The 17934-nt window shown below is 37.1% G+C and overlaps 1 protein-coding gene across 1 annotated transcript in view; it reads left to right on the top strand.

Moving 5' to 3' along the window:
- LOC117290230 (ATPase MORC2-like) overlaps positions 1-17934 on the top strand; it is a 32780-nt gene that overhangs the window by 10809 nt on the left and 4037 nt on the right. The window contains exons 7-25 of the mRNA XM_033771494.1: positions 206-299; positions 1013-1139; positions 1590-1718; positions 1900-1979; positions 2739-2821; positions 3069-3295; positions 4962-5116; positions 6070-6201; positions 6780-6885; positions 7401-7494; positions 8127-8165; positions 10451-10522; positions 11290-11472; positions 12027-12116; positions 13131-13278; positions 14386-14527; positions 15957-16382; positions 16853-16985; positions 17310-17426. Coding sequence (XP_033627385.1) covers positions 206-299; positions 1013-1139; positions 1590-1718; positions 1900-1979; positions 2739-2821; positions 3069-3295; positions 4962-5116; positions 6070-6201; positions 6780-6885; positions 7401-7494; positions 8127-8165; positions 10451-10522; positions 11290-11472; positions 12027-12116; positions 13131-13278; positions 14386-14527; positions 15957-16382; positions 16853-16985; positions 17310-17426 — 2577 coding nt within the window. The remainder of the gene's footprint in view (positions 1-205; positions 300-1012; positions 1140-1589; positions 1719-1899; positions 1980-2738; positions 2822-3068; positions 3296-4961; positions 5117-6069; positions 6202-6779; positions 6886-7400; positions 7495-8126; positions 8166-10450; positions 10523-11289; positions 11473-12026; positions 12117-13130; positions 13279-14385; positions 14528-15956; positions 16383-16852; positions 16986-17309; positions 17427-17934) is intronic.

Genomic DNA, 17934 nt, shown 5'->3' with positions numbered 1-17934 from the left:
GTCGACTGTATGAACCTCTTTGACCTTTAATGGTTATCCAAACGGTAATGTGTTCAACCGATATGGTTTTAAGTACTTATATTGAGAATCATAACATGTTGTGAACTGGAAAGAAAGTGCCTGTATGAAATACTGTTCACGATAATAGTAAGTATGTTTTGATGTCATTTAAATAAAAAATTATCTGTACATTTTATGTCCCCAGCATCAAATAGAGATGGATTTGATACACAAATACTCACCATTTAAAACGGAGGCTGAATTCTTTGCCCAGTTTGACAAGATCATTGGCGATTCAGGTATTAAAGGCTTCCATTGGACTATTAGTTAATGTTATTATTATTAATCATTATTATTAAAGTCACACGTTTTTGTAAACTGACTTTGTTGACAAAATTAGTTACACTTAACTGAGAGAAATACCTCTAATTCTATAAGATCAAAGGCATAAAGGATTGCGTACATTATACAAATAAAAGTATACTAAATGGTACATTGTACATACTGTAACTGAATCAGTTACAACCAGAACTGGAATATCCAACAGGCACTGTTGGCAATGTGTCTGGAGGCTAAAACAAGTGGGGCCTGACCTACAAAAAAACCTGAAAGGCTCTGAAAAACCAACAAAAGACATTGTGTCTGGGACTACACAAAATTTTGGCAACAAAATCGAAGCAACTACTCAGGTACACACTCGCACACAAAATTTTGTTTTTAAATCATAATGGCATCTCTTTCTACTTTGTTAGTGCTTCAGACAAGACATTTAATTTATCTTTTTTTCAAAATCGCTTATGAAATTTGCTCTGTAGCTTATTGCCTAAAAAATAGACAAATATGGCATTGAATGGAACCCTCTCTAGATATATTATAGTGAACACTTTGGTTAAATACAGAAAGCTACCAGAAAAAAAGGTTTCATTAAGTTTCAATGGTAAAACAGTGACTGTTACTGTAAGCGATTGAAGTGAACTTCATTGGATAAAATGATTCAACTATTGATTTTTAGGAACAATGGTCATCATTTACCACTTGAAACTCATGGATAATGGGGATACAGAGCTGGATATCAGTACAGATGCTAGTGACATCTTGTTGACTGGATCAGTGTCTTCAACAGGAATTGCTGATGATAGGTATGTATGTAGACCACTAGTCGACTCTCGTTACTATGAGATTCACGGAACTAGCCTGTTAATTCGTAATTTATGAAGCTTGTGGTATCCGATCGCAGATTTCTTTGGTAACCACCAGTGTGTAATGCTAGATGGTTCATTGCTAATGCGAGACACCAGGGAAATCTTGCTGTTGCATTGAATATTGATCTGTGTTGAAATGCATTGAAACAAGCACTGGGTAGTTGGAGACCAACAAAAAAACCTAGTATTAACCGGAACCTCCTAATAATAAATGCGATGAGTCAATTTACATGGACCACTACGACCAATGAACAAGCACTGCTCACACATCTCTAGCAAGTGTTTTTTCCGTCGTACTTCATGAAAAACAGTATCAATATAGTACAAAGAGATTTAACCATTTTTGGCAAATAAAACATTATTTATTGGGTAATTATTTCCCCTCAGTCTTGTACCGGAGAGACGCTCTTTTCGAGCCTACACTTCAGTTCTGTATGCTGAACCCAAAATGAAAATCTACATTCAAGGTCACAAGGTGCACACAAAACGCCTTGCCTACTCGCTCTACAAACCAAAGTAAGTAATTGTACCATCTATGATCTATCTTATGTACTGTATTGTCAACTAAATTATAAAAAAAACTTACTTCATTTTCAAAATATTTCATACAATGGTTAAACTATCAGAACATACAGGATAATATGATCTCGGAAGTAAAGCAAAGCTTTATACCTTAATTGATTTCTATTGTTGCTAGGCTTTACAAGTATACTTCCACTCGTTTCAAGACGAGGTCAGAGATGAAAACTGCAGAGGCTGTCCATAGTGCCAAAGTTGGTGAGTTTTCAAATTTGAAAAGTTTGAATATTTTCCTGTGAGTTGGAAGGGCAAGTCACAAAAGAAGTCTTACCTTTCAGACACGATCTATGACACTTTCTTATTCATTATGATTATTGTCTTTTAGTCACAAGTTCTACACTTCAGCTTTTAGGCGTTGACCGATAGAATTAGCCGTATCATCACAACAATGACAAATTCCTATGTATATTAAGTCATGGAGATCATCTAAATTATTATGAAACCATATACATGTATATATTGAGTAGGGTAGATGGGCTTGGATCCAAACCGGACCTTCTTCAGAGGCATAAACAAGTACAAACAAATACATATCCATTTATAGAATAAAGAAGGGAAAATTATAGTCAATCAAAATTTCTATTTCAGAAACAATTGGTGGCTATGAACCAAAAGGAGTATAGTGGTGAGGTCAAAGGATGTTCAGTATGAAAGGATGGATTACTTGACCATAAATGTTTATGTACATAAACATAAAGATCAGAGTAGCACACATAAACATGTGGAGTTGCCCACTTAATGGGTTTAAGGTAGACATTAAAATAAACTTGCAAATTTAGACATTAGGTGGGGAAAAGGTTCACTTGTAAAAGTAAAAACTCATTATTACAGTTGTTTTACATATATAAATCATTCATTATTATCATGATCTCTAAGATTTAAAAGTAAACGTTTGTATTGTTTCCCTTCTCATATATACATTCCATTCGTCACTACATAAATCAATTTATATTGCAGCAAATGAAAAGGCAAGAGAGGCTGAAAGTAAAGCTCGGGATCTGGAGAAGAAGTTTGGACACGGAGGCCCAAAAGACAAAAGGGTACTTATCCCAAACATTTGTCTGATTGTTTGAAATACATTAAAATAGAATTAATATTTTTTTTTCTTTTTCTTTTTTTCATTATGTTAATAATTCCCCCAGAAAATATTCTGTATTCATATGTCAAAATGTTAGTCTTGATTCGAAATTGCTTTAATCAAAGATAATATTATTCATGAGTTCAATTTACATAAACCAGTACAATATTATGTTTTTAAACAAAATGATCATCCTGTTATGTCTATAGGCTGCAACAAGACAAGCTCACACAGAAGCCATTGAACTCAGACAACTTGCCACGCTACGCAAAAAGATAGCAGATAAACAACAGAAATCCCTTAAAGAACCCAAGACGCTGAACTTTACCTTTGGTCTGAACCTAAGCAATCGAAGATATGATGGTGGGTTCATCTACAATTGTGGTAGACTGATCAAGATGTATGAGAGAGTAGGTCCACAAGTGGATGGAGGAGTGTAAGTTGAAAATTAGTTTTGACATATCTGTTTGACACAATAAGACGCCTTGCATTGGCTGCCCTCTTTGATGACTCAAACAATGGAAAGATGCATGCAGTTATGCGCCGCGCATGATTTTTTAAGTATTTTTGTTATGCAAGTCGCCAGACACACAAAGTCAAAGGCCACCTCAAAGTGCTGGCTACAACAAGTTTTTTTTCCAGGGGCCATCTCTAAGTTCTTATGCCATTCAGCTTGATAAGCCTTTCAATTAAATTGTGAATTCTGTGTTATAAAGTATAAAACTAGAACAAAAATAGACAAATCCTCAAACTCTGATATTTTGTCTATAGATTCTAGTATGTAAATAAATGTAATGATGACAAGAATTTGGTGAGTTTTGGTGCAGCAAGATTTTGTTTTTTTAGAGGTTTTGTAGCGCTATGTCATGAGTTTTTATTTGTGTTTAGGAGTAACGGCAGATTTTTGATCTGCAGATGATTTTGGAGTACATGTAGTGCAAAAAGTGTTGATTTGTGGAAGCTTTGGTGTAGATAGCTTGAGGGGCTTGCTTTGCTGGTTTTGTTGCGAGAGGTTTTTGGTTTGCAGGTTTCGGAGTAGGATAAGGTTTTATGTTTTGAAAGAGGCTTTTTTGGTACAGCGAAAGGGTTTCAAATTCTAGTAGTAGTTTTCTAACAGTTTTTTGATTTCATGGTGTTTTAAAGAAGTACTGTAATATGTTTTTGATTTGCAGATGGTTTTAGAATCAAGAAGTATTCAATTTTTGGAAATGTTAGAGTAGCAAACAAAATTCGATTTGCAGGAGGTTTTCTGCAGTAGGAAAAGAAGTGATTTTCAATTGATTTTGGTACAGCAAAAGGTTTTTCATTTCCATTATGTTTGAGAGTAACTAGAGGTTTTCAAATAATATTGGATTTGTAATAGCAAAGTTTTTTTTTTTATTTCAATGCGGTTTTGGAGTAGAGTAAGGTTTGTGTTATTTCCAAGAGGTTTGGTACAGCAAAAGGTTTTTAATTTCCAGTCATTTTTTGAGTACTAAGAGGTTTTTTATGTGCAAGAGATTTTGGTTTGGGGCTTTGGGATTTAACAAAGGTTCGGGTGCTGTAAGGGGATTTACAGTAGCGAGAGTTTGTGGATCTGCAGCAAGGTTTTAGAGTAGCAAAATGTTTTGAACTTTCAGTAGGGTTTTTGAGTAACGAGAGATTTTGATTTGCACAAGGTTTTTGAGTTGAAAGAGTTTTTTTATTTGGAAAAGGTTTTGTTATGGCAAGAGGTTTTAATGCAGCAAGAGTTTTTTGATATGCAGGTTTATTGAGTAGGTGTTGTGATTTGCGAAAGTTTGTGGTGCTGCGAAAGGTTTTTGATTTCACAAGGTTTTTGATAAGAAAGAGATTTAGAATTTGTAGCAAGAAGTTTTTGTTTTTGATCAGCCAAACCTGTGAGCTGCGCAGACAAATCTGTGCTTTGTGATTGTTTCGTCATCATTTTACCTCTAAGATGGCGGCTGGATGACGTCAATGCACTAAAAAAAAATTCCAGGTTTTGTTGTAAGAGGTTTCCCTTTGTGAAGTTTGTAGTGAGCAAGAGATTTTCTATAGTAGATGCTGTGGGGAAAACCACTCCGTAAATAGTTATTTTGTTACACGCTTTTTTTCGTCTGCAGGCAATGTAGCGGAGTTGTAGGGTTTGTAGATGTCCCCTACCTGGTGCTAGAACCCACACACAACAAGCAAGACTTTGCTGATGCTAAGGAGTTCAGGCACTTACTGAAGGCTATGGGAGATCACCTCTCACAATACTGGAAAGACGTCAACATCAGTTAGTATTTAAGACATTAACAATTGAACCTTGAGTGAGCAGATGACTTTTGTATAATAAAGTTTTGCTTGTAAGGGCACTTTAGCAGCCATGGACTCTACACAATAAATCACCATTAGCCACAAGCATGCAACTTTTCAGCTGATCGGATGATTTTCTTTTCAAAACGGTGTCGTAAAAATATGAAAATCACTGTACAAAATTTCAGTAGAAAGTTGCTTGTCTGTATAGCCACTTTAGCAGGTAAAACACAAGTCTTCAAATCAGAACATTTCCAAGTCCAGTGAATTTGTGTGACCAGCAGTGCTTTCATTTTGACCCCCCAAAAAGTGCATGCATTACTATGTTGAACACACAATAAATGATACCTTCTGAAGTACATTGAAACAACCCGAGGTGGATTTCACAAAGAGTGAAGACTAGTCTTATGTCCTAGCTTAGGACAAGCCTTAAGTTTTGAATAACTCTTAAAGTGTCCTAGGACTAGTCCTAAAGATAGGACCATCTTTGTGAAATCGATCCCTGCAGGTTCCCCATACACATTGTCAGACAGGAGGTCTGCCAGAAGTAATTCTCAAACCAAAATTAGAAATTTGAAGAGCCAGATGCAATGGACCCTTCCCGTGAAATATGCTTATTACATTCACCCGTGCATACATACCCGATTGGTTGGCAAACGCCATAGAGTTGTGCACTAAGCAGACGCGCATCCGCGTCTGCGTCATGCACCCAAAAGCCGTGTTCAAAACAGCGCGATATTCCCTCATTTTTGCCAACAACAATGTTAGTGCGTACGCGCTATGTGCATTTTACATTGTATACCACGAAAATGTTACTGAATGGACATAAACAGATTACCTGAACACATCTCTGCAAGTCATACTTGCAGCCAACATTCTGTAGTTATAGGAGGTAAGGGATGATGATGATGATGATGATGTTTATATTTGTAGCGGGGTCTCTCGGTGTGACCAAGTTCTGGGAGAGTTTTGGGTACGTCAGCCAAAACTGGAAGGATCCACCCTCTGAGGACATCAAGTTTGTCCGTAAGAGAGCTATGCAGACCCCAACTCTTGTGCAGTGTGGTAAGTTGTCAAATCTCAAATTGTGTTATCCCAGTGTTTTGCCCTTCACTTATTTGCCCTTTACTGTTTGATTATTTGTTCTTTTAAAAGGAACTGGACACGTTTGTATACATCAGTATTACTTGGTAATGACCAACGGAGAGCTGTCGACAGTATAAAACATTTACTCCCTCTGAAGTCACTTAGCTTTTAAGAAAGAGGTACATGTAACTTCTCTTGCCTTCCTCACAAATTTGTGAGACAAGGGTGTTTTTTCTTTCATTATTTTCTTGCACCTTCGATGACAAATTGAGCAAAAAATTTCGCAGGTGTGTTATTTTATGCATATGTTGGGATACACCGAGTGAGAATGCTGGTCTTTGACAATTACCAAACGTGTCCAGTGCCTTTAAATAGCCAGTTTGCCCTGCTACTTTTACCAATTAGCTCTTAGTTTTTTGTATTGCAACCTTTTACTTGTTTAATCTTTTTATACCAGATAGCTAGTATTTGTTTTAGCCTTCTGCCCGTTTTAAAATTTACCAATATTACTGGACACTATCTGTAAGCAAAAATACATTCTATTATATTTTTTTCAGATTTCTGTCTTAAGTGGAGGATCATACCATTTTCTGCGAGTAATATCAACCGAGTATTCACCGATGATTGGCAGTGTTCCATGAATTCAGATATCACACACAACAGGTTAGTTGTGTTTCATTTTTTCAATTACTACAAAAATGAATGCATTTTTTATTATTCATTTTTTGTATTCATTTTATGAGCAAATAACAGTTGCTGAGTCAATTATAATTATAATAATAATAATAAACATAATAATAAATTATGAATACAAAGTTCTTGAGTTTGTTGAATACAAGATCTGCAAAGAGTTACTCAACTATTTGCTGTTTATTTGGTGTCTTTTTAGCAAAAAAATCTACCCACGATGTTTATTATGTTTATTTTTGAAGTGGGCAAAACTAAGTTTGGTCTTTGTATCAATTTCAATGCATACAAAGTTAGGTCCAACCTCGGCTCATGTGTCAGCTTTTGTATGCTATCAAACTTACTTGTAAAGAAGTATAAAACTACGAGAGATTAAAAAGAATTGTCAATTTTATTTCACTGAACAGAACTCGTTTTGTAAAACTTTACGTGGCCTTAAAGGTTTCTACTTGTGGCAGAAGACCAGTTGAATTCCAACCTTTACTTTACAGGTGCTCGAATGCAGAACAGAAAGTCCCAGTCACAGTTGGTGTGTTCAAGAAAGAAACCAAGTCGGCAGAAGAACAGAAAAAGGAAATTTTAGAGGTAATTTGTATATTTATTTTAAATTATTTTGTCTCTCATGGTATCCAGGAGTAGAATTAAGATCTTGGGCTATAACTAACTACATAAGGTGCACAAAAGCAGCATATTGGAACTGCAATGATCTTATCTATGTTTTTTATTCCTGGACTCGCCTTGCCTCCTATGGTGATAGGGCCTTCTCTAATCTTGCCCTCGCCTCAAAGTCTAAGAGATACACAAGACATTTCTCACTTCCAAAACTCCTTTAAAACACATCTTTTCAGACTGGCGTTTGAACACATTTGAGATTTCTTTTATTGACATGGACCGGCGCCTTTGAATGTTTATACAGAGAAAGTGCGCCTTTCAAATGCTGTGTTTTATTTATTAATTATTTTATGTCTGATTATCCCCCTGTTTTCTTTACAATTTGCCAGTAAGTTGATCAACCATTTGGAACCCTCAACTGCATCAAACACTCAAAATGTGTTGCATCACAATTCATCTCTGTTCTAGGAACAAAATGCACAATTTACAGCTCTGTACAAGTCCTTAAAAACTTTCAAACTTTTGAGTGTAAGTAAAGTTTAAATAGTATTGTTAGACTTGTAAGAAGTGGTTATTTAGCACATCTTATTTTCCTTTTGTTGCAGGACATCAAAAAGAAGCAAGAAAAACTAGATAAAATTCAGGTACGTCTTTTAAACCATTAATTACCGGTATTGACTATTTTTATTTTGGGACATATAACCAGCAACTCGGCCCCCCCCCCAATAATAATAACAGTTTTAAGCCCCTGCCCAACCCGCCCTACCCCAACCTAACCCAACACAGCCCTGTTGCAATAATAACCAGATTTGTGTAGCGCCATTCCATCTAGATCATGGTGCTCATTAAATCCACCAAGAGGGGACTTCTGTTCAAAGATTATTTTTTAAAGTACAAAAGTGGCCTCCCAAACCTTGTTGCCAGAAAAAAAAGAGAGGAACAGCAGCTGCAAAAGCAGAACTACTATAGTGGAAGAGCAAATATCTTTTTGGATTTGCGTTTGGGGAACACCATGTATGTAATCACACAATATGTATCCAACTTATGTCTATGCAAAACGGCACGGCCTTTATGTTAAAATGTTGTGATCGGCAAATAATAAACAGATCTAGTGTGTATGGTTTTCCTGGAGTTAAGATTTGAGTTTTGGGGATTAATTCTTCAGAGAAAGCGAGGTGGTTCAGAGGTGTTCACCATCTCAGATGATGACGATCCTCACGAGACCCACCGAGACCGAGACAAAACCAGGAGGGTTAGATTTAGTTTCACAACCACCACTGCTCTTTTAACCCTGTCTCATTTTTTTGTTTTGACTTGTTTCAATATTTGTCTTTTTATTTTTGACATTCTATCCATTAATACATACTGCTTGTTGTGGTCCCTGCTTCGTTGTGGAGATTGTCTCCTAGACTGAAACAGAACCAGGAGGTCCCAATTTAGTTTTTCAACCACCGCTGTTCCTTTAATCCTGTTTATAATTATAATATTTACTCTTTAATTATGTTTTTTTGATGTGTTGTTTGGTTCAATGTTTCAGTATTTTTCATTTTTTACATTCTATCCAACCGCATACAGCAAACCTGTCAAATAAAGTTGATCCTGTTCAAGTGAAACCAGGAAACTGCTCATATTTTGTCAGGGATTGTGGCTGGTTCATATGTGTGCTGTTTTCTATTGACGATTGGGGTACTTGTCCTGTTTTTTTTCCATTTTCCCCACAATATTTCAGGTGGAAATATTTCTATGCAGGATTATCAGCCAGCTTTTGTATTGGAATTCATTGAACTTTTAATATTATTTTCATCATTTAGTGTGTGGTGACAACAACAAAGTTTGTGAGATGATCTCAATTGCATCACATTGTAGCTTAAGCTACTGTTGTGAAAAGGAGCTAATTCATTCCCTTTTTACAGTCTTCATTGTTATTTTAATATTGAGACCTAAATGAAACATTTTGTTTTTATTTAATCAGGGCAGCCACAATAAAGCACATCAGCCAAAACAAATAGTTAAATTCTGTTGTCAGGCATCTTGCAGGGATTAAATTGTCAACTTGTTCCTTTCTTGTCTGCTCTACTTTGTTCACATCCATTTGTGACTTCCTTTTATTATTTATTGACATTATTTTAGTTCCTCATGCAAGGTCAATAATGTTAAATCAATGTACACAAGGTTGGCTGTTTTTATTCACCAGACCTGCCTGACTAACAGCGATTAAATTGCCAATTCATTTTCATCTCATGTACTCTGTAACATGTTGATTTACTTGTTATTTATTGACATTTATTTCCTCATGCAAGGTCAAAATGTCAAATCAATGCATCACAAGGTTGTGCTGGTGTTATTCACCAGACTTGACCACAGCGATTAAATTGCCACCTCATTTTCATTTCATGTACTCTGTAGCACTGTTATTACATTATTGTTGATTTCCTTGTTACTTATCAATGCATGAAAGATTATGCTGTTTGTATTCACCATACCAGAACAAAGCAATTGAATTGCCAACTCATATTTATGTCATGTTCTCTGTTTGTAACATTATTGTTGATTTCCTCGTTATTTATTGAGACTTATTTCCTTATGTAAGCTCATAAATCAATGCATCACAAGGTTCTGTTTTTTGTCACTATACCTGACCACAGCAATTAAATTGGCAACCCATTTTTATCTCATGTACTCTGTATCATTATTGTAATTTATTGACAGTTATTTCCTCATGTAAGCTCAAATCAATTTATCATAAAGTTATGCTGTTTTTATTCAAAATACTGAATAGACCTGACTACCAGTTTGAATTGAATACTCATTTTTATCTCATGTGCTAAGAACATTATTGATGATTTCCTTGTTACTTATTTACATTTTATTCCTCATATGAAGGTAAAATCAATGCATCAAAAGGTTATTATTATTTTTTTTTCCCCAGACCTCGCTGCCACCATCCAAACCACCTAAACCAATTGGCAAAGCATCTCCGGTACAAAGCTACAAAGATAAGGTAATAAAATGAGAGAATTTTTTTCTTTAGCTTTGCCTCCTCAATAATATCACTGAAACCACTGTGAGTGCAATTTCAAGACATGATGGGGACCAGGGCTCGATTTTTTTTTAAATTGTTTTTTTCTTTTTTTTTGGGGGGGGGGGGGGGGGTGACGGGGACCCACAAGACGGCAAGACTTCTCAGAATCTTAACTGGACCAGGTCTTTATTTATATTGTGTGAGACACAAACTAAAATTTTGACCGTAATTTTTTTTTAGACAGAGATGTTGAATTGACAAGACCACTGGACTTGTCCCATCTTGAGTTCACTGGCCCAACACTAAAGTCACTGACCTTGGGCCAGTGGTGCAGTGTATAAGTTAAGCGATGGGAATTCAATTGTTACACACATAAAATTTACTACAGGAATACAAAATGTGAACAAAGTTTGAAAGAGTTGCTTCAGCACATAATTAAGCTGAGCATAAAACAACCACTAAGGTTGCCAACCAAAAAAATACTTTGCCAAGCGTTCCAAATGTGACTGATTTTCTGTTATTTTTTGCTCAGATGAAACTGTCATGGAAATCATTAAAACCACTAGACAATATGAAAGCACAAGTAAACAAGCTAATTAAATATAGAAGAAAACACACTAATAAAATTAAAATGATTTAAAAAGGTGGCAGGTTACCAGCACCATACCCTCGGCCAAAATTCTAATATGACTGACACCACAGATTTTTTCTAATACTTGTGCTTTGTACAATTTCTTTCTCTTTAGCCCGTTGGGAAGGCTTCTCCAGTTGTTAATCAAGCTAACAGAAGGTTCTCTACCCCGCCGGCAACCAGCAGTAGGCAATCCTCGGCCTCAAACAGCAGATACGCTACCACACAAGCTGCCAAATATGAAACCAAGAAAGTAACTCCTGCTGTGGTGCAGAAAAAACCTGCTGCGAAACAACAGGTAACTCTTTCTATTTGAAATCTCCAAGAAAGGTTTGATCTAAATAATAATATCGAAGTCCTATATAGGGCATGTATCTACCAACAAGGTATATACATTTTTACGGAAAGAATGGTTATTGAAATTATGAATTCTGGGACCCAATTATGTAGCACCTTATAAAAAAAAAAGGGTTTACAAGGTGCTATGGCACACTCAGCAGCCATAGCCAGGAACACCGAACCCCTTCTCTTTTCGATTAGTGCACTGAGGCCCAATTTCATAGAGGTGCTGAAGCACTAAAAATTTGATAAGTAACAAAACTACGCTTACCAGTACCAGCCAAACTACCATGGCACAAGTGCAATTTGTAATGGTGTCCTGCCCATTTCTGCTTAGCAGATTATTTTTAAGTAATATTTTCTGCTTAAGCAGCTCTATGAAATTGAATTCAGAACTTGAAAATGATGCTTCAAACCGCTCTGCCATGACACCCTACACATCAGCAGTTGGTCTTAACGCACTCCTCAAAGTAGCTGGTAGTTGTTCACTAAAATTTGCCCTTTACTTTTCAGCGAGCACCTCCAGCTCCTGCAGTTAAGAAACCTGTTGCTACTAAGAGGCTCAGTAGTAAACCATCGTCAATTGACACAACCAGCAGTGAGGTAATGTTAGACTTAGAATTCTCTCTTTGGACAGTCGGCAGAAAGTTCAATTCAGACAATCAGTCGGTCCTTCCATGGCTAAACAGCCCAACTCGAAAAAAATACATGTGAAATAGCAAGCACATAGATAAGCTGCTTTAGCAGCACAAACACAACAAAATTGTAAAAAATGTGGAGATAGGACATTTTATCTTCAAACCATACATAGTATGCCTTTGAAACTTTGAAATGAAAAAAAAACCGCCCTCAATTAACCCGGAAATATTGTATATTAAAAAAGAAACAAGGACAATGATGATGTTTGTAAGTGAAATCATTAGTTATCACTTGGCAATGATGAAATAATTCTTCACTTTGATCTGTAAATTAATGTAGAAGAACCAATAGCTGAGCCACATGATTATTGTCTAATAAGTGTTGTTTTTATCAATGGTGACTTGGGCCCTAAATCCATCCACTGCATCCACAGTGCTTCCTTATTATTCATCCATCCTTGAAGGACACTATCAAATTATAGTGTTATTTATTCCCAATACAATAACTACATCAGTTAAAAGCACTGGACACTATTGGTTATTACTCAAAATAATTGTTAGCATAAAAACTTACTTAACAAGCAATGGAGAGCTGTTGATAGTATAAAACATTGTGATAAACAGCTCCCTCTGAAGTAACATGGTTTTTGAGAAAGAGGTTATTTCTCACTCAATTAATAAAAGACTTCAGCTGAAGCCTTTTATTATGAATCTGAAAGCACACAAAGTAATGCAACAAGGGTGTTTTTGTCTTTCATTGTTCTCAAATTCTACAAATTCGTTGACCAATTGAGCCAAAATGTTCACTGATTTGTTATTTTATGCGTATGTTGAGAAACACCAAGTGAGAGTACTGGTATTTGACAATAACCAAATGTGACCAGTGCCTTTAAAAAAGTGTAATTAATAATAATAATAATAATAATATTAATAATAGCTCCTGACTAAATATTTTGATTTCAAATTTTGTTGTCTTTAGGATAAATCCCCCGAACCTGCCAAGAAAAGGAGGCTGACTGTGAACTCTCAATCATCGGCAGATAAAGAGATGGAAACAGACTCGACAGAAAACAGCTCCTCATCGGAGGCAGATGTGCCATCTTGCAATCTACAACTAGAGACTGAAAGTATGGCTCTTATGTTCACGATTAGTATTTTAACTTGGAGGGGGTAGGGTCTTTGCTAAGGCTACTAGCTACTTGTACTAGTCTGACCTGCCTACTAAGTTTCCACAACACAACTCATAACTTGCATTCCAGTTCTGACAGATCCGCAGTATTCATTCCTAGAAGCAAACACCATGGGAGTCTTTTGAGACGCTGAAGGCAGCAGACATAACAGTCCCTTTTTTGCAGCTTAGTATTGCTCCCGTATGTCTGAGAATGCGCACTACTGGCAAGAACTGTTGAAAAAGGACTGTCCAAATGTCTCCCATTGTGGTGAACGCTCCTTTTCTGTTGCAGCGCCCAGGATATGGAACAGTCACACAATATCAGACAATCACCTACAATACAGACTTTTAAGATGTCACTCAAATCTCACCTGTTTACTAGAGCTTACTGTAGGGCGCCATGAGCAATCGTCGTTGGAATATGGCGCCATATAATATTTACGATTGATTAATCGATTGATTGATCGATTGATTGATTGATTGAAAGGGTTACTCCACAATTGAAGCAGTAATGTATACATTCTTAGACCCAGAGATTAACTACAGTATATACATGTTGAAGTATGGCTGAGAGTTGGTTTCAGGGTATAATAAGATCTTGTAGTGAAAATGGTGTAAAGTTTAAATTCATAGAATTACCACATGAACTGTTTTGTCTAGTCAGACACAGGGAAATTTTAACATTTGTTTTCCTAAGCTAAGTTTATAATAATAATAAAACGAACATTTATATTGCGCAGTTACCTATATAAATATACTCTACTGCGTTTCACAAAACGCCATAAAGATTCATCTGAACAGAAGTAGGATTTTTAACCTTGCATGGGGGAGTATAATTATATTTGCAGTATTATAATTGCAGAGGATATAATTATATTTGCAGAGGATTGCAGTAGCACCATGTGTAAATCTCTTTTGAGTAGTGGTGGTTCTGGGGAAAAAAACGGTGGTTGATTAGTATGCTCTGATTGTCTTCAAGACTAAACCTAAATTATTACATGAAACATGAAATAGCAAATTAATCAATTTTTAAATGCTAATTACAATGTATTCTTTCCCAAAGATGTTGGTAAACAGGTAGAGGCTTTTGTTGATGGCAAGTGGTATGCAGGCAAGATCGTCAAAGTCTTTCAGAAACCCGGAGGCAGCGTCATCAGGTGGAAGGTCAAGTTTGATCTCCATCCTAAAGACAAATACGACAAGAGGTAATGAACAAACCCATGCTGATATTTTATGAAAGGTTCAGACATGACTGGTTATGTTTTCTGTTTAAGAACATGTAGGTGCATATAGACGATGTGGCCTGTGACATCACATGTGTTTACAAAAGAGCCACAGAGCCTGGACTTTGCAGGCATGATTTCTACACAGCTCAATGGAAGAAAACATAAAATCGTATATTTTATGGAGATTGCACTGTCTAATTCTTATCAACTTTTGATATGATGAAAGGGGGCACATCTCAAAACTTGTCCAGCTTTTACTTTGATAACTGTTGGTTTTATGTGGAAATTGTGACACAAATTGTCAACTTTCCCATAGGACCAGTGTAGTACAGTGCCTGCCAGAATACTGAAAGAATGTACAAGGTCACACTTGTTGTAAACAAGGTTCACATGGTCTATAGGATTCAAACTGCCGTTAGCCTCGGTGGGGTACCTCGGTGGTCTTGAGGTAAGACCTCTGGGGTGGATTTCACAAAGGTAGTCTTGGGACTAGTCCTAGGCAATGCTAAGAGAGAGGACTGGTCCTAAGTTTGGACCAGTAACTCATCCTAACTTAGGACTGGTCCTATCTCTTAGCATTGCCTAGGACTAGTCCTAAGGTAGGACTACCTTTGTGAAATCCACCCCTGGGCTCATTTTCATGACTCTGCTTACCGCCGAATTCTGCACTTACGATAACGATTCCTCGCTTATGTGCAAGCACCGAACTTCTGAGCTAGCCTTGTAGGCGTAGAATGCCTAGTAACAGAGTACGCACGCGCAGAAGCCAAAATTCTCGGCTAACCCGTGAAATAGGCTTGTTGTAAGCACAGAATTCCCTGCTTCCACAAGTGCCGATTCTGTGCTTACGGTAAGCAGAGCCATGAAATTGGGCCCTGCTCTAGCAATGCAAAGGCTGTACTGAGTACTGAGCAGGCCTGATACTTCACAGAGGCAACAAAGGCAATTGCCTCCAAGCGTCATGCTCATTGCCTTGATGCCCCTGAAATGCTCCAGTAGATATTTTCAATTTCCTCATAGGGGGCCCTAGGAAATGCCTTGGTGCCCTTGCTCTAGTTCAAAGACACAGCATACAGGCCTGATTGAGTATACAGTGCTTAATGCACATCGGTGTTAGGGTAAATAACACATTATAACATGTGCTGTAAAAGTGGCAACCAAATTGGGTTTCTTATTTGTTTATTTATTTTTTGCCGAAATCAACATATGCTCATTCAAACATACACAAAACATATACAGTTATTCAGTGTTTTCTTCAAGATCCTTATAAATCGTTTACAATGTGGGTTGTAAGATATGTATGTCTTGAAAAGATGAAATAAATTTACTTTTTTAAAACCGATGTTTCATACTAAAAAGGTAATCAGTAATTCTTTGTTAACACCTTGATTTCTAATTTTGTCTGCAGTTATGATAAAGACAGTAAAGAACTCAGATTGGCGACCCCCTCTGAGCAACTTGAAGAAGAAGAGTTTTCAACAACAATCCCTGAAGATACCTTGCCGAAAATATCAGCCCCGACCCATGAACCTGCTGTTCAGAAAGTAACTCCCACTACAACAACAAAAGTCAAACCAGTAGCGTCCCCTCCACCCACACCAACAAAGACGGTTGTTCCTCCCGCCAAGACGGTGGACCCTCCTAAAGCTACAGTTACCCCCAATGCAAATGTGCCAGTCAAGAAGGATGATGTGGAAGAGGAACAGATAAAAGAAGACAAGGCAGAAGTACAGATAAAAGAAGACAAGACAGAAGCTGTGGTGGTTTCCAAGGATTCTAAGAGTATCCAGACAGTCTCGTCAACCGTTGAGAATAAACTTGCCATGGGATATAGGTACCTATTGAGTTATTTTACCTCAGATTCGAGAAAATTGTTGCAAGTCGTTAGGAACTTAGGAAGAGCACTGGATTCAAACTATGGTGTTCCTGATCAGCAGAGTGTGGGTTCGATCCAAGTCGTGTCCTTAAGCAAGACACTCAAGCTTGGTTTTAGTCATAATAAAGACTTGTAATGCGCATTCTTTTCCTGAATAGTACCTCGGGGATTATAAACACTACTTGGACGTTCATGTTACAAGTGACAAAGCCCAGAGTCGATACTAAGCCTGGAATAAATGTTTCTTTCTGCTAAAAGTACCACTACCAGATTTTGTAAATGTATTGACAGAAAGGGAGACGCCAACATAGTGCTTGATAGTTCAGCGGGTAGAGCGGCGTCACGTTAATCCGGAGGTCATTGGTTCCAGTCCCGCTCTAGTCAATTTTTCTTTGTTCAACCCCAAAAACATTTTGTTTTCATTACAGGAAATGTCTACGCTATTTCTTGCCGCCACAGTGGCCAATGAACAAAGAAATGATCAACAGCCTTTCTCTAGATCAGCTTTGTGATTTCTCGCTGGACGATTTCTTTGACCAATACGAGAAGGGACTTCGAAATGTAAGTAGCTAGATGAAACTTGACATGAGAAAAATTGTGTGACTTGATAGGAGCTTTACCTTCTATCAAGGTCTGTATAGTTAGGCAGAATTGTCCAGTCAGTTGAGGTTTGCGGTAGCACCATGTGTAAATCCCTGTTGAGTATAGTGTTGGTTCTGAAAAGAACCGGTGGTTTACAACTCTGTCAGACCAACACTACTCAAAAGAAATTTACACATGGTGCTACCTCGAATCTCACCTGATTATACTCCCACCATTCGCAGTTCATTTGGGGTAACTCCGTCTGTGGTTTGTCAAGTAAGTTATCAACTTGTTTTCCCCCAGCTTGTTGGAGGTTTTCAGGCAGAGGCAGCCGAGAAGGCCAGAGAGACTGAAGCCACCAAACTTAAACTTGTTGAACTCAGAAAACTCATTTCTCAACTACTCCGGTCAATTAACGATGTAAGTATTCTGTTTTTACTGTTTCTGACTCCCCATGACTTGACAGAAATGGGGTTTGATGTAATTCAAATCATTCATTCATTTGGCAATGATGAAATAATTCTTCACTTTGATCTGTAATATTAATGTAGAAGAACCATTTAACCTGAGCCACAGATTATTGTGCAATTTGCCCTTTCTTATATCATTCCCTGTGTGTAGAAAACCATAGTTTTTGCACAGAAGTGCCCTTTACTTGAGGAAAATAGTCTTGTCCCCTCAGGAAAAGCTGTTGGTCAGATCCAGATCCACACCTATGTTCCGACACCCTTGATGTATTTTCCTATTCTGAACCATAACCCTAACCCAACCATAGCATGTATAATCAAGAGAGGGTTGTCGGAAAATAGTGGTGTCAGAATATAGAGCAGTCGCCATCATAACCTACTAGCCTTTCTTTGCACATATCCTATGATGGTATTATAGAAATTTTCTTTTGTAAAAAATGGTATCCCCAACTTTGTACCCT

Source organism: Asterias rubens, chromosome 5, assembly GCF_902459465.1.
Source record: "Asterias rubens chromosome 5, eAstRub1.3, whole genome shotgun sequence".
In the NCBI taxonomy this organism is placed as follows: domain Eukaryota; kingdom Metazoa; phylum Echinodermata; class Asteroidea; order Forcipulatida; family Asteriidae; genus Asterias; species Asterias rubens.
Note: the sequence above shows the minus strand (reverse complement) of the source record. Positions and strands in the feature narration are given on the sequence as shown.